The sequence below is a fragment of the Tamandua tetradactyla genome, chromosome 6 (assembly GCF_023851605.1).
Source record: "Tamandua tetradactyla isolate mTamTet1 chromosome 6, mTamTet1.pri, whole genome shotgun sequence".
Taxonomy (NCBI): domain Eukaryota; kingdom Metazoa; phylum Chordata; class Mammalia; order Pilosa; family Myrmecophagidae; genus Tamandua; species Tamandua tetradactyla.
Genome location: NC_135332.1, coordinates 27456793 through 27472353, shown reverse-complemented (window position 1 = coordinate 27472353; position 15561 = coordinate 27456793). Strand labels below are relative to the sequence as shown.

The 15561-nt window shown below is 36.2% G+C and overlaps 1 protein-coding gene across 2 annotated transcripts in view; it reads right to left on the bottom strand.

The window, feature by feature from the left end:
- IKZF3 (IKAROS family zinc finger 3) overlaps window positions 1-15561 on the bottom strand; it is a 132494-nt gene that overhangs the window by 66271 nt on the left and 50662 nt on the right. For both annotated transcript variants that reach the window (XM_077164510.1, XM_077164512.1), the window contains exon 3: window positions 10941-11042. In XM_077164510.1, the coding sequence (XP_077020625.1) occupies window positions 10941-11042 (102 nt within the window). The remainder of the gene's footprint in view (window positions 1-10940; window positions 11043-15561) is intronic.

The following is a 15561-nucleotide window of genomic DNA, read 5'->3' as shown; positions in this document are numbered from 1 at the left end:
TTCAACCTCAGTAATTTCTCCCTTACTCTACATTTCTTTTCTACTGGGGCTTCCTGGAATGACATTCTACCATCACTATCTTGATTTTCACATCTCCCTACTTTTATCCCTGGGTACACTACTATTAAACACATTTTACCTCTGACTCTGATATCCAGAGTTTTTTTTTGTGTGTGTGTGTATTCCTTGCAAACATGGGCCAGAAACAAGCAACAGGGATATTCTTTTTCACGAGATGTCATGATATTGCTTTAACTTCGGCTTTTGACATCACAGTATCTCATTGATATTTTAGATCCACTTAAAAGGTTCCAATATCCTTTCCATTCAGTAAAATGCCTATAATGCACCTAGTACTCAACTGCTGTTAAAAAAAATAATAAAGTAGAGATCTCTGTGTTATTTTCTACAGCTCAAGATTAGTCTGACAGTAGTTGCAGGTGGTCACTCTTAAGAGGAGAAATAATCATCGTTCATAGGTGTCAATGGCCAGGCTAGAGAAAGAACTCTCAATCACTTCATTTCTTGTGCTTTACAATCAAGTTGGATTATGCTATTTCTCAGTTAAGTACTTTTAGAAAGACGCAAATGTTAGCTATTAGAAGGCTTTTTTTCAAAAAAATTTATAATAAATTTTAAATTCATTATAAGCTTTTTGCTGAAAGCCTGTCATATAGTAAACAACTCCAGATACAATACAATTTAGGTATTTAAACACTAAAACTTCAAAAGCTCAACTCTAAGACTACACAAGGAGGAAAATGGAGAGAATGAGAGCTGGTATAGTATAAGAAGGCTCATGGAGGAAATAAATCTGAGTTGATTTAAATATCTCCAGGGTATTAGTCTCTCAGATTTAAATTTTGAGGAGTAAAGAGGGACCAACTAAATAAAACAACACTTAATCCACACATGGTTTTACTCCTGTCTAGTTAATCTATGTGAATTTTAGTGGTATAGAGCTATAACAACTGTATGTATCTGATAACAACAGCTGTTACTGAGATACACACATATATTTTTTCTGGTATTTTTTTTTATATTTAGTGTGAGACTCCCCAGTGGTCCCTTTGAAATCATTATATGAATAATGATCCTTCTAAAGAGCACACACTTTCTTGCTTTATCATGTAATAAATGTATCTACAAGGTTAAGAGTCTGTATAAATCTGATCCACTACATGTTTTTGTAAATAAAAGTTTATCAAAGCACAGTTACACTTATTTATTATGCATCTTCTACGGCTGCTTTTCACTACAACAGCAGCGTTTAGTTGCAACAAAGACCACATAGCCCTTTAGAGAAAAAGTTTGCCAACCCCTACACTAGGTTCCTAGGAGTATATTGTTAAAAAAGTATCAGAATATCTATATGGTAAAAACAAGTGAATTTATGTTAAATGTAATACCTTTGAAAAATATTCACCAAATATTTATTTCATTTTTTAAAATAACAAATCTAGTTCAGTAAAGACTCCCCTCCCCACTCCCCGAAAAATTAATCTTTCTACAAGAGTATAGAGAACAGGGAAAGCCTAGATGGTGGCTTAGCGAGGTGTGGGATTTACTTCATCCTCCAGAACACCTAATAAATAGCCAGGAAGAGTACAGAACAACTGTTGGGGCCACGTCAGTGACCGGACACATAGCATCCCCCCAGTCTGGACCAGCTGGACTGGCTGCGAGCCCCCCCAGAACTGTGAGTTCCCCAAGGTTCCCTCCCCCACAGGCTGCTTCCCAGAGAGGAAAGGAAAGAGACTTTACCTGCAGCAGGGGCTGAGCCCAACCAAACGCCAACTGTGGAATTAATTAACAAATTCTTACTACCAAAAATAGGCCCCCAGCTCAGCTGAAGGTCGAGTAAAAATGTATGTAGCTAGTTTTTGCTCTGGCACATAGGGGGCAGGGATGACGGAAAAACAAAAACAAACAAAAAAAGAGGTTCATTTGGATTTGAAAAGGTCTGGGACCTGAAGGAAAGGAGGGGGCACATAGGACCTGGAGATACATAGAGCAATGTACCAACTTAAGTTCTTGACTGGCAAACCCAAGGAATGGGAGTCCTGCTCTGAAAAGGATTTTTCTTCTCCTTTTTTTGTGGCTGTGTTTCTACAGCTTGTCTACTCTTTGAATAGAGCTGCAAGGCTTCTTGGGCTCCAACTGCCCCAGGCATAGGCAGAATTGAGCTTGTTTGAGTGTTTGTCTAGAGCCTGTGGCTTTCACGGGGGGGGGGGGGGGGGGGGGTGTCCAGCTCAGGTGGAATCCCTCCCAGCCAGCCCACAACCTCTCCTGTCTTAACCATACCCCCAGCAGGGAGAGTTTGCTGAAGTTAAAGGTAGTGCATCACCTTATGGTGGTGGGACCCGCAGGCATACAAGTGCCACATACTGGGCAGGACAGGAAAAACACAGAGTCCAGAGGTTCCATAGGAAAGCCTTTCAACCTGCTGGGTCTCACCCTCATGGAAAACTGACGCAGGCGATTCTTTCCTCCTGAGAGGAGGCAAATGCTAGATTTCAAGAGGCAGAAGATAGGATTAGTGAACTGGAGGATGGGACATCTGAAATCCAACAAGCAAAAGAAAATATAGGGAAAAGAATGGAAAAATATGAGCAGGGACTCAGGGAACTGAATGACAACATGAAACATAAAACTATACGTATTGTGGGTGTCCCAAAGGAGAAGAGAAGGGAAAAGGAGGAGAAAAACTAATGGAGGAAATTATCACTCAAAATTTCCCAACTCTTATGAAAGACTTAAAATTACAGATTCAAGAAATGCAGCGTACCCTAAACAGAACAGATTCAAATAGATGTACTCCAAGACACTTACTAATCTGAATGTCAGATGTCAAAAGAAAGAGAGAATCTTGAAAGTAGCAAAAGAAAAGCAATCCATCACATAAAAGGGAAGCCCAATAAGACTATGCACATATTTCTCAGCAGAAACCATGGAGGCAAGAAGACAGTGGGATGATATATTTAAATTACTAAAAGAGAAAAACTGCCAACCAAGAATTCTATATCCAGAAAAAATGTCCTTCAAAAATGAAAGGAAAATTAAAACATTTTCAGACCAAAAAATCACTCAGTGAATTTGTAACCAAGAGACTGGCTCTGCAAGAAATACCAAAGGGAGCACTAGAGACAGATAGGAAAGGACAGGAGAGAGATGTGTAGAGAAGAGTGTATAAATGAAGACTATCAGTAAAGGTAAAAAGAAGAAAAATTAGATATGACATATAAATCCAAAAGGCAAAATGGTAGAAGAAAGTACTGCCTATACACTAAAGTAACACTAAATGTTAATGGATTAAAGTCCCTAGTCAAAAGACACAGACTGGCAGAATGGATTAAAAAACAGGACCCATGTATGTGCTGTCTACAGGAAATGCACCTTAGACTCAAGGATAAACATAGGTTGAAAGTGAATGGTTGGGAAAGATTTTTCATGCAAATAACAATCAGAAAAGAGCAGGAGTAGTTACACTATTATTGAACAAATTAGGCTTCAAACATAAAACAGTTAAAAGCTACAAAGGAGGACACTATGTATTAATAAAAGGAACAATTCAACAAGAAGACATAACAATCATAAATATTTATGCACCAAGCTAGAATACTCCAAAATACATGAGGCAAACACTGAAAAAAGAAATAAACACATCTACCATAATAGTTGGAGACTTCAATTCCCCACTCTCATCAATGGACAGAACATCCACACAGAGGAACAATAAAGAAACAGAGAATTTGAATAATACAATAAATGAGCTAGACTTAACAGACATTTATAGAACATCACACCCCACAACAGCAGGATACACTTTTTTCTCAAGTGCTCAAGGATCGCTTTCAAGGATAGACCATATGCTAGGTCACAAAGCAAGTCTCAATAAATTTAAAAAGATTGAAATCATACAAAAACTTTCTCAGATCATAAGGAAATGAGTTGGAAATCAATAATAGGCAGAGTGCCAGAAAATTCACAAATATATGGAGGCTCAACAACACATTCTTAAACTACCAGTGGGTCAAGGAAGAAATTACAAGAGAAATCAGTAAATATCTCGAGGCAAATGAAAATGAAAACACAACATATCAAAATGTATGTGATGCAGCAAAGGCAGTGTGCTAAGAGGGAAATTTATTCCCCAAATTCCTATATCAAAAAAGAAGAGCAAAAATCGAGGTATCAACTGTCCACTTAGAAGAACTAGAGAAAGAACAGCAAACTAACCCCAAAGGAAGCAAGAGGAAAGAAATACTGATGATTAGAGCAGAAATAAATGAAATTGAGAACATGAAAACAATCGAGAAAATCAACAAAAACAGAAGTTGGTTCTGTGAGAAAATCGATAAGATTGATAGCCCCTTAGTGAGACTGACAAAGAGAAGAGAGAGGATGCAAATAAATAAAATGAGAAATGGAAGAGGAGATATAACCACTGACCCCACAGAAATAAAGGAAGTACTGAGAGGATACTATGAACAACTTTATGCTAATAAACCAGACAATATAGATGAAATGGACAGTCTCCTAGAAAGGCATGAACAACCAACATGGACTAGAGAAGAAATAGACAACCTCAACAAAACAACCACAAGTAAAGAAATTGAATCAGTCATTAGGAAGCTCCCCCAAAAGAAAAGTCCAGGACCAGATGGCTTCACATGTGGATTCTACCAAACATTCAAGAAAGAATTAGTACCAACCATGTACAAACTCTTCAAAAAAACTGAAGAGGAGGGAACACTACCTAACTCATTCTATGAAGCCAACATCACCCTCATACCAAAGCCAGACAAAGATATTACAAGAAAAGAAAACTACAGACCAATCTTTCTAATGGAAATAGATGCAGAAATCTTCAACAAAATTCTTGCAAATCGAATCCAGCAGCACATTAAAAAAGTTATACACCCAGTAGGATTCATCTGAGGTATGCAAGGATGCTTCAACTTAAGAAAATCAATTAATGTAATACACCACATTAACAAATCAAATCAGTAAAACCACATGATCATCTTGATTGATGCAGAAAAGGCATTTGACAAAATTCAACATCCTTTCCTGTTGAAAACACTTCAAAGTATAGGAATAGAAGGGAACTCCCTCAACATAATAAAGGGAATATAAGAAAAACCCACAGTTAACATCATCCTCAATGGGGAAAACTGAAAACTTTCCCCCTAAGATCAGGAACAAGACAAGGATGTCCACTATCACCATTGTTATTCAACATTGTGTTGGAAGTTCTAGCCAGAGCAATTAGACAAGAAAAAGAAGTACAAGGCATCAAAATTGGAAAGGAAGAAGTAAAACATTCACTATTTGCAGATGATATGATACTATATGTCGAACTCCCCGAAAAATCCACAGTAAAACTACTAGAGCTAATAAATGAGTACAGCAAAGTGGCAGGTTACAAGATCAACACTCAAACACCTGTAGTGTTTCTATACACTAGTAATGAAAAACTTGAGGGGGAAATCAAGAAAAACATTCCATTTACAATTGCAACCAAAAGAATAAAATATTTAGGAATAAACTTAACTAAAGATACAAAAGACCTATACAAAGAAAACTACAAGAAATTGTCAAAAGAAATCACAGAAGACCTAAATATATGAAAGGGCATACCATGTTCATGGATTGGAAGACTAAATATAATTAAGATGTCAATTCTACCTAAACTGATTTACAGATTCAACGCAATACCAATAAAAAATCCCCAAAACTTACTTTTCAGAAGTAGAAAAACCAATAACCAAATTTATCTGGAGGGGCAGGGTGCCCTGAATAGCTAAAAATATCCTGAGAAAGAAAAATGAAGTTGGATGCCTCCTGCTACCCGACTTTAAGGTGGATTATGAAGCTACAGTGGTCAAAACAGCATGGTACTGGCATAAAGATAGATATACTGACCAACGGAATTGAAGAGAGTGTTCAGATATAGCAGCTATCATCGATGGACAATTGATCTTTGATAAGGCAGTCAAGCCAACTCACCTGGGACAGAACAGTCTCTTCAATAAATGGTGCCTAGAGAACTGGATATCCATATGCAAAAGAATGAAAGAGGATCCATATCTCACAACCTATACAAAAATTAACTCAAAATGGATCAAAGACCTAAACATTAGATCTAAGACCATAAAACTGTTAGAAGAAAATGGAGGGAGATATCTTATAAATTTTTAATAGGAGGCGGTTTCCTAGACCTTAAACCCAAAGAACAAGCACTGAAGAAAGAAAGAAATGGGGATTCCTCAAAATTAAACAATTTCGTGCATCAAATATCTTCATCAAGAAGGTAAAAAGAAGCCTACACAATGGGAGACAATATTTGGAAATGATACATTAGATAAAGGTCTAGTATCCAGACTATATAAAGAGATTGTTCAACTCAACAACATAAAGAAAAAGAAAAAAAAAACACAGTTACAAAATGGGCAAAAGACATGAACAAACACTTCTCTGAAGAAGTGATACAAAATGGCCAAAAGGCACATGAAAAGATGCTCAACTTCCCTTGCTATTAGGGAAATGCAAATAAAAACCACAATGAGATATCATCTCACATCCACCAGAATGGCCATTATCAATAAAACAGAAAATGACAAGTACTGGAGAGGATGTGGAGAAAGAGGCACAATTATCCAGTGTTGGTGGGAATGTCAAATGGTACAACTGCTGTGGAAGGCAGTTTGGTGGTTCCTCAGGAAGCTAAGTATACAATTGTCATATGACCCGGCAATACCATTGCTAGGTATCTACTCAGAGGACATGAGGGCAAGGACACTAATGGACATTTGCACACCAATGTTTATAGCAGCATTATTTACAATTGCCAAGAGATGGAAACAGCCAAAATTTCCATCAACAGACAAGTGGCTAAACAAGCTGTGGTATATAACATATGATGGAATATTATGCAGCCATAAACAGAATAAAGTTATGAAGTATGTAACAACAAGGATGGACCTTAAACACATTATGCTGAGTGAGATTAGCCAGAAACAAAAGGACAAATATTTTATGGTCTCACTGATATGAACTGACATTAGCAGCTGAACTTGGAGAACTTCAGTTGATAACAGAGACCATCAGGAGATAGAAATAGGGTAAGATATTGAGTAATTGGAGCTGAAGGGATACAGATTGTACAATAGGACTGATTGTAAAAATTCAGAAATGGATAGCACAATACTACCTAAGTGAAATACAATTATGTTAAAACACTGAATGAAGCTGAATGTGAGAATGATAAAGGGAGGAGGGCTGGGGGTACAAATGAAATCAGAAAGAAAGATAGACAATAAACACTGAGATGGTATAATCTAGGAATGCCTAGAGTGTATAATGATAGTGACTAAATGTACAAATTTTAAAAATGTTTTTGCATGAGGTAGAACATAGGAATGTCATTACTGTAGGATGTTGAAAATTAATAGTAATTAATATTTTAAAATTTTATTTATGTGTGAGACTAAAGCAAAAAATGTTTATTTGGTACAAAATTTATATTTTGACTAATACATTTCCTAATATAACTTATGTAGACAGCTTAACACCATAAGTACATGGAACCTTGCTTGAGTAGGGCATGAGCTTTTGTTGGTTTGTCCAGAGTGATGCCTCGATAAATCCCAGAGTGATCTGAACAGTGAATAAAAAAGTATTTGCACAGTCCCCAAGTTGAATTCTTGATATTCTCACAAGCAGTGGGGACAACCAAAGCAATAGGCTGAGCCCCCAATCTTGGGGTTTGTACATGTGTAACTTAACCCCATAAAGGATAGGCTAAGCCTTAAAATTAGGCCTACGAATCACCCCCAAGAGAACCTCTTCTGTTGCTCAGATGTGGCAACAAGACAAACTCACTGCCCTCTCCCTCTCAACGTGGGACATGACTCCCAGGGGTGTGGACCCTCCTGGAAACATGGGATAGAAATCCTAGAATGAGCTGGGACTCAGCATCAAGGGACTGAGAAAACCTCAACCAAAAGGGGGAAGAGAGAAATGAGACGAAATAACGTGTCAATGGCTGAGAGATTCCAAACAGAGTTGAGAGGTTATCCTGGAGGTTATTCTTATGCATTAAGTAGATATCACCTTGTTAACCAAGATGTAATGGAGAGGCTGGAGGGAAGTGCCTGAAAATGTAGAGCCATGTTCCAGTAGCCATGTTTCTTGAAAATAACTGTATAATGATATAGCTTTCACAAAGTGACTGTGTGATTGTGAAAACCTGTGTCTGACGCTCCTTTTATCTACCTTAAGACAGACAAGTAAAACATATGGATTAAAAATAAATAAATAATAGATGGAGCAAATGTTAAAATAAATTTAGTAGTTTGAAATGCTAGTGATCAATGAAAGGGAGAGGTAAGGGGTATGGTATGTATGAATTTTTTTCTGTTTTCTTTTTATTTCTTTTTCCGAATTGATACAAATGTTCTAAGAAATGATCATATTGATGAATATACAACGATGTGATGATATTGTGAATTATTGATTATCTAACAAGAATGGAATGATCATATGGCAAGAATGTTTGTGTTTGTATGTGGTTAAGTTTCATAAATAAATTTAAAAAAAGAGTATAGAGAACAAAATAAAGTGAGTGTTTTCTATCGACCTGAAATTTTCTACAAAACAACTTTCCAAGAGTTGGAAGCCTATTACAGTGCACATGACACCATTTTTTTAAACGTATAAGTCAAATATAATGACAATTATTCTGAATTCAAAACATTCCAAGACAGGTCTTAGTTTCTAAAATCTTTCAGAGGACTTAAAAAAATATGCCCACATTAAGCTTAAATAGACTAGGATTACCGAAGACATGCTTTAAGGTTTTGATAAACATTATTACATTGTAGCTAAATTTCTCCTTTAAAAGTATAATTCTAACTCTGGTTTCAAAGCTTTCCTACATTGCTTATGGCAGAAGTTCCTTATAATGCAACAGTATATCTTGTCTCCGGCAGTGCTATTTTTCAATTACATTTTTAAAATAATTTAATTTTTAATAATTTCCTTATAATTTAACATGTACAATTTGTGCATACTAATCATATTCTATTTTTTTAAAAAGCAGGGGCCTGGTAGGCACCGTTTCCTAGAGTATGTAAGATTAAGCACCAATTTAATAGCACAATAATGTCTGGAAGTTAACCATGAAATAATGGATTGATCTCATAACACAAAAATTAGCCTATTTGTTTCTTTCTAAGTGAGGTTTGGATGAAAAAACCATTTCTCCTCTCCTTCTCAAATTGTTTAGAATGATTGATCATATATTTTCTAGTCCCTACCAAGAAGTGCATGACACCTCCAGACCTGTAGCAGCTGGGAAAAATAAACTCTATAACAGACATCCTATTAACCCATTGACATGAAATTGGAGGTAAGGTGACAGAAATGGCATTTTGGCAGCTATAATAATCAGAGATGACCCAAACTCGGTGGACCACAGAGACCAATTCTCCTTCCTTTATCCTTGTGTAATACCTCTGGAATAGGGACAAATACACAGATGAAGTGGCTGAAGGCCTGCAATTTACTTTATGGGTTCCTTGAAAAGTCCTTGACCTTGGGTTTTTATAATATTTGTTAACTATTTCTATTGATAAATGGAAATGATTTGGTTTCTTGTTTATGTTTGGGCATTTAGTCTGCTTTTTTCTTTTTTTCATCTACCTGAAAAAATTCTAACATAAATTATAAGTTCCCAGACCAAAAATTGTACAGGGATCACCATTTTAAATACAAACTTAATGGTATTACCTACCAGAACTCAGAAACCTTAACTCAGAAAACTGTAAACCAAAGGCATGGTTATCGTTTGCCTCATTTTGACTGCATCTCCAAGGATGTCACCTCCAAGAAGCTGCATGAAGCTGATAGAACACCATATACCTTTCCTCAGCACAAATGACCACATCCTGTGCCAGGCAGCATTTTTCAGTCTCTGTGGTTAAGAACCGGCAAAAATTAATGTATAGCTCGGCAGAGCTGGAATGTTAGTTGAAGCTGTGATTTGAATCTCAGAAGTTTTAGACGCAGAACTCTCATTTCTTGGCCTCTTTAAGAGTCACTTAAGAATTTTAAGAAAAAAAGGTTTCAAGAAACTTCTTTTCTTCCTTTAAGAAACATATATATATATGTAACTCATATGTTTAACCTAGAACTTTCATTAAGGCATTCACTGAACAAACATTTATTGTACACCTACTATCGGCCAGGTACTGCTGGAGGTGCTGCAAATGCCCAGCAGTGAAAAAGACATCAAGATCTTAGCTCATGAAGGGTGGAGGGAAAGAGACAATAAAGAAACAAACAAAAAACCTCCAAAATGACCTATGCTAAGCGCTACACAGAGAATTAAAATAGGAGACTTTTTAATGGGAGTAACTGGGTAGTGAGAGAAAGCCATTCTGAAGAAGTGACATTTAAGATGATATCTGAATAACATTTATAAAGTAATAGTGATTGGATTCATGAACATAAATATTTGAAGAAAACATGTGTAATGAATGGTAATATAAAATATAGTGCTCAAAATATGTAACATTTGCAAGAAGGCCTGCAAATAAATATTCTAAAATGCTAACAGAGACTATTTTTGGATGGTAGAACAAAGGTGGATTTTTCTAAACTTTCTATTAATTATTTTTATAATGGAAATGAGTAAAATAAACATTATTAAAAAAATAAAGTTAATAACAGCTTGAACACGAACATTTTTAAATTCTCAAAATTTGCTGATATCCTATAATAAAACACAAAAATTTGTAAATTGAAGGAAACTGAATCACTCCCATAAACACTCACAAATGCAAGTTTTCCTTGGAGAGCTCCTGGTTTCTTCTTCACGCTAACATTACCTGTATCCATAAGCATTGGTTTATAGTTTGTATACTATGGCTTACCTCCTACATCTTCCTCTTCATTCACTGGGCCTTCTACACTGTCCACATTTTCTATTTCTTGAGGTGTGGTTAAATTGCTGTTATTCAGAATCACTGGACCTTCTAAAAGACAAAAATAATTTTAAACAGGAAGTCAACTTTAAAGGGCTTTTATAAACATGTTTTAAGCAGACCTCATTCAGTTTTCAGCTGTGCACAATCCCTGAGCGACAGACATTATCCTTTTCACATACCCCAAGTGGCAGGTACATGAAAATGCTTGCAGTTTAGAAATAAGCTCAGCTTCATATAGCTTTCCATTAGACACTATTTTTTTTATTTTTAAATTAAAAAAAATATGACAACAAACACATTCTTAACATATGATCATTCGTTCTACATATATAATCAATAATTCACAATATCATCACATCGTTGCATATTCATCATGATCATTTCTTTGAACATTTGCATCAATTCAGAAAAAGAAATAAAAAGACAACAAAACAAAATCCATGCATACCATACCATTTATGCCTTTCTTTTTAAAATTAATTTATTTTTTATTTATGATACATAACCACATACAAACACATTATCATATGATCATTCCATTCTTATTATATAATCAATAACACACTATCATCACATAGTTGTATATTCATCATCATGATCATTTCTTAGAACATCTGTATCAATTCAGAAAAAGCAATAAAAAGAAAACAGAAAAAAATTAACACATACCATATCCCTTACCCTACCCCTTCACCGATCACCAGCATTTCAACCTACTAAATTTATTTTAACATTTGTTTCCCCATCATTTATTTATTTTTAATCCATATATTTTACTTGTTCGCGAAAAGGTAGACAAAAGGTGCATCAGACACAAGGCTCTCACAACCACACAGTCACACTGTGACAGCCAAATCATCATACAATTATCTTCAAGAAACATGACCACCAGAGCACAGCTCCACATTTTCAGGCAGTTCCTTCCAGCCTCTCCATTATACTTTAACTAAACAGGTGATATCTATTTAATGCATAAGAATAACCTCCAGGATAACCTCTGACTCATTTTGGAATCTCTCAGCCATTGACACTTTATTTTGTCTCATTTCACTCTTCCCCCTTTTGGTTGAGAAGATTTTCTCAATCCCTTGATGCTGAGTTCCAGTTCATTCTAGGATTTCTGTCCCACATTGCCAGGAGGGTCCACACCCCTGGGAGTCATGTCCCATGTAGAGAGCAGGAGGGCAGTGAGTTTGCTTGCTGTGTGGGCCAAGAGAGAGAGGCCACATCTGAGCAACAGAAGAGGTTCTCTTGGGGGTGACTCTTAGGCTTAATTTTAAGTAGGCTTAGCTTATCCTTTGTGGGGTTAAGTTTCAAATGAACAAACCCCAAGATTGGAGGTTTGGCCTATTGCTTTGGGTGTCCCCACTGCCTGTGAGAATATTCTCCACTTGGGGAAGTTGAATTTTCCCCCTTTCTCACTATTCCCCCTAGGGGGCTTTGCAAATACTTCCCTATTCACTGTTTAAATTGCTCTGGGATTTATCTGGGCATCATTCTGGACAAACCTAAAAAAATCTCATGCCCTACACAAGGTTCCAAGTACTATGGTGAAGCTATCCACATGACTTATATTAAGAAATGCACTAGTCAAAATATAAATTTTGTACCAAACAAACATTTTTTGCTTGTCTCACACATACATTAAAGTTTTAAAATATTAATTACCATCTATTTTCAACACCCAACATTAGTGACATTCCTTTGTTCTTCCTCATGCAGAAACATTTTGAAATTTGCACATTTAGTCACTATCATTTTATACTCTAGGCATTCCTAGATTATACCATCTCAGTCTTTATTGTCTATCTTCCCTTCTGATTTCATTTGTGCCCCAAGGTCTCCTCCCTCTATCATTCTCACATTCAGCTTCATACAGTGTTTTAACATTATTGTATTACAGTTAGGTAGTATTGTGCTATAACCCTATTTCTATCTCCTGATGGTCTCTGTTATCAACTGAAGTTCTCCAAGTTCATCTGCTAATGTCAGTTCATATCAGTGAGACTGTACATTATTTGTCCTTTTGTTTCTTACTAATCTCACTCAGCATAATGTCCTTAAGGTCCATCCATGTTGTTACATGCTTCATGACTTTATTCTGTCTTACAGTTGCATAATATCCCATCATATGTATATATCACAGCTTGTTTAGCCACTCATCTGTTGATGGACATTTTGGCTGTTTCCATCTCTTGGAAGTTGTAAATAATGCTGCTATAAACATTGGTGTGCAAATGTTCGTTTGTGTCCTTGCCCTCATGTCCTCTGAGTAGATACCTAGAAATGGTATTGCCGGGTCATATGGCAATTCTATACTTAGCTTCCTGAGGAACTGCCACACTGTCTTCCACAGCATTGTACCATTTGACATTCCCACCAACAGAGGATAAGTGTGCCTTTTTCTCCACATCCTCTCCAGCACTCGTCGTTTTCTGTTTTATTGATAATGGCCATTCTGGTGGGTGTGAGATACCTCATTGTGGTTTTGATTTGCATTTCCCTAATAGCCAGGGAAGTTGAGCATCTTTTCATGTGCCTTTTGGCCATTCGTATCTCCTCTTCAGAGAAGTGTCTGTTCATGTCTTCTGCCCACTTTGTAATTGGGTTGTCTATCTTTTTGTTGTTGAGTTGAACAATCTCTTTATATTCTGGATACTAGACCTTGATCTGATATATCATTTCCAAATATTGTCTCCCATTGTGTAGGTTGTCTTTTTACTTTCTTGATGAAGTTCTTTGCTGCACATAAGTGTTTAATTTTGAAGAGTTCACACTTCTTTCTTTCCTTCTTTAATGCTCATGCTATGAATGTAAGGTCTAGGAAATTGCGTCCTATTATAAGAATGATAAGATATTTCCCTGCATTTTCTTCTAACAGTTTTATGGTCTTAGATCTAACGTGTAGGTCTTTGATCCATTTTGAGTTAATTTTTGTATAGGTTGTGAGATATGGATCCTCTTTCATTCTTTTGCATAAGGATATCCAGTTCTCTAGGCACCATTTATTGAAGAGACTGTTCTGTCCCAAGTAACTTTGACTGCCTTATCAAAGATCAATTGTCCATAGATGATAGCTGCTATATCTGAACACTCTCTTCAATTCCGTTGGTCAGTATATCTATCTTTATGCCAGTACCATGCTGCTGTGACCATTGCAGCTTCATAATACACCTTAAAGTTGGGTAGCAGGAGGCATCCAACTTCATTTTTCTTTCTCAGGATATTTTTAGTTATTCGGGGCACCCTGCCCCTCCAGATAAATTTGGTTATTGGTTTTTCTACTTCTGAAAAGTAAGTTTTGGGGATTTTTTATTGGTATTGCATTGAATCTGTAAATCAGTTTAGGTAGAATTGACATCTTAATTATATTTAGTCTTCCAATCCATGAACATGGTATGCCCTTTCATATATTTAGGTCTTCTGTGATTTCTTTTGACAATTTCTTGTAGTTTTCTTTGTATAGGTCTTTTGTATCTTTAGTTAAGTTTATTCCTAAATATTTTATTCTTTTGGTTGCAATTGTAAATGGAATGTTTTTCTTGATTTCCCCCTCAAGTTTTTCATTACTAGTGTATAGAAACACTACAGGTGTTTGAGTGTTGATCTTGTAACCTGCCACTTTGCTGTACTCATTTATTAGCTCTAGTAGTTTTACTGTGGATTTTTCGGGGAGCTCGACATATAGTATCATACCATCTGCAAATAGTGAATGTTTTACTTCTTCCTTTCCAATTTTGATGCCTTGTACTTCTTTTTCTTGTCTAATTGCTCTGGCTAGAACTTCCAACACAATGTTGAATAACAATGGTGATAGTGGACATCCTTGTCTTGTTCCTGATCTTAGGGGGAAAGTTTTCAGTTTTTCCCCATTGAGGATGATGTTAACTGTGGGTTTTTCTTATATTCCCTTTATTATGTTGAGGGAGTTCCCTTCTATTCCTATACTTTGAAGTGTTTTCAACAGGAAAGGATGTTGAATTTTGTCAAATGCCTTTTCTGCATCAATCAAGATGATCATGTGGTTTTACTGATTTGATTTGTTAATGTGGTGTATTACATTAATTGATTTTCTTAAGTTGAAGCATCCTTGCATACCTCGGATGAATCCTACTGGGTGTATAACTTTTTTAATGTGCTGCTGGATTCAATTTGCAAGAATTTTGTTGAAGATTTCTGCATCTATTTCCATTAGAAAGATTGGTCTGTAGTTTTCTTTTCTTGTAATATCTTTGTCTGGCTTTGGTATGAGGGTGATGTTGGCTTCATAGAATGAGTTAGGTAGCGTTCCCTCCTCTTCAGTTTTTTTGAAGAGTTTGTGCATGGTTGGTACTAATTCTTTCTTGAATGTTTGGTAGAATCCACATGTGAAGCCATCTGGTCCTGGACTTTTCTTTTGGGGGAGCTTCCTAATGACTGATTCAATTTCTTTACTTGTGGTTGGTTTGTTGAGGTTGTCTATTTCTTCTCAAGTCCATGTTGGTTGTTCATGCCTTTCTAGGAGACTGTCCATTTCATCTACATTGTCTGGTTTATTAGCATAAAGTTGTTCATAGTATAACTTCCT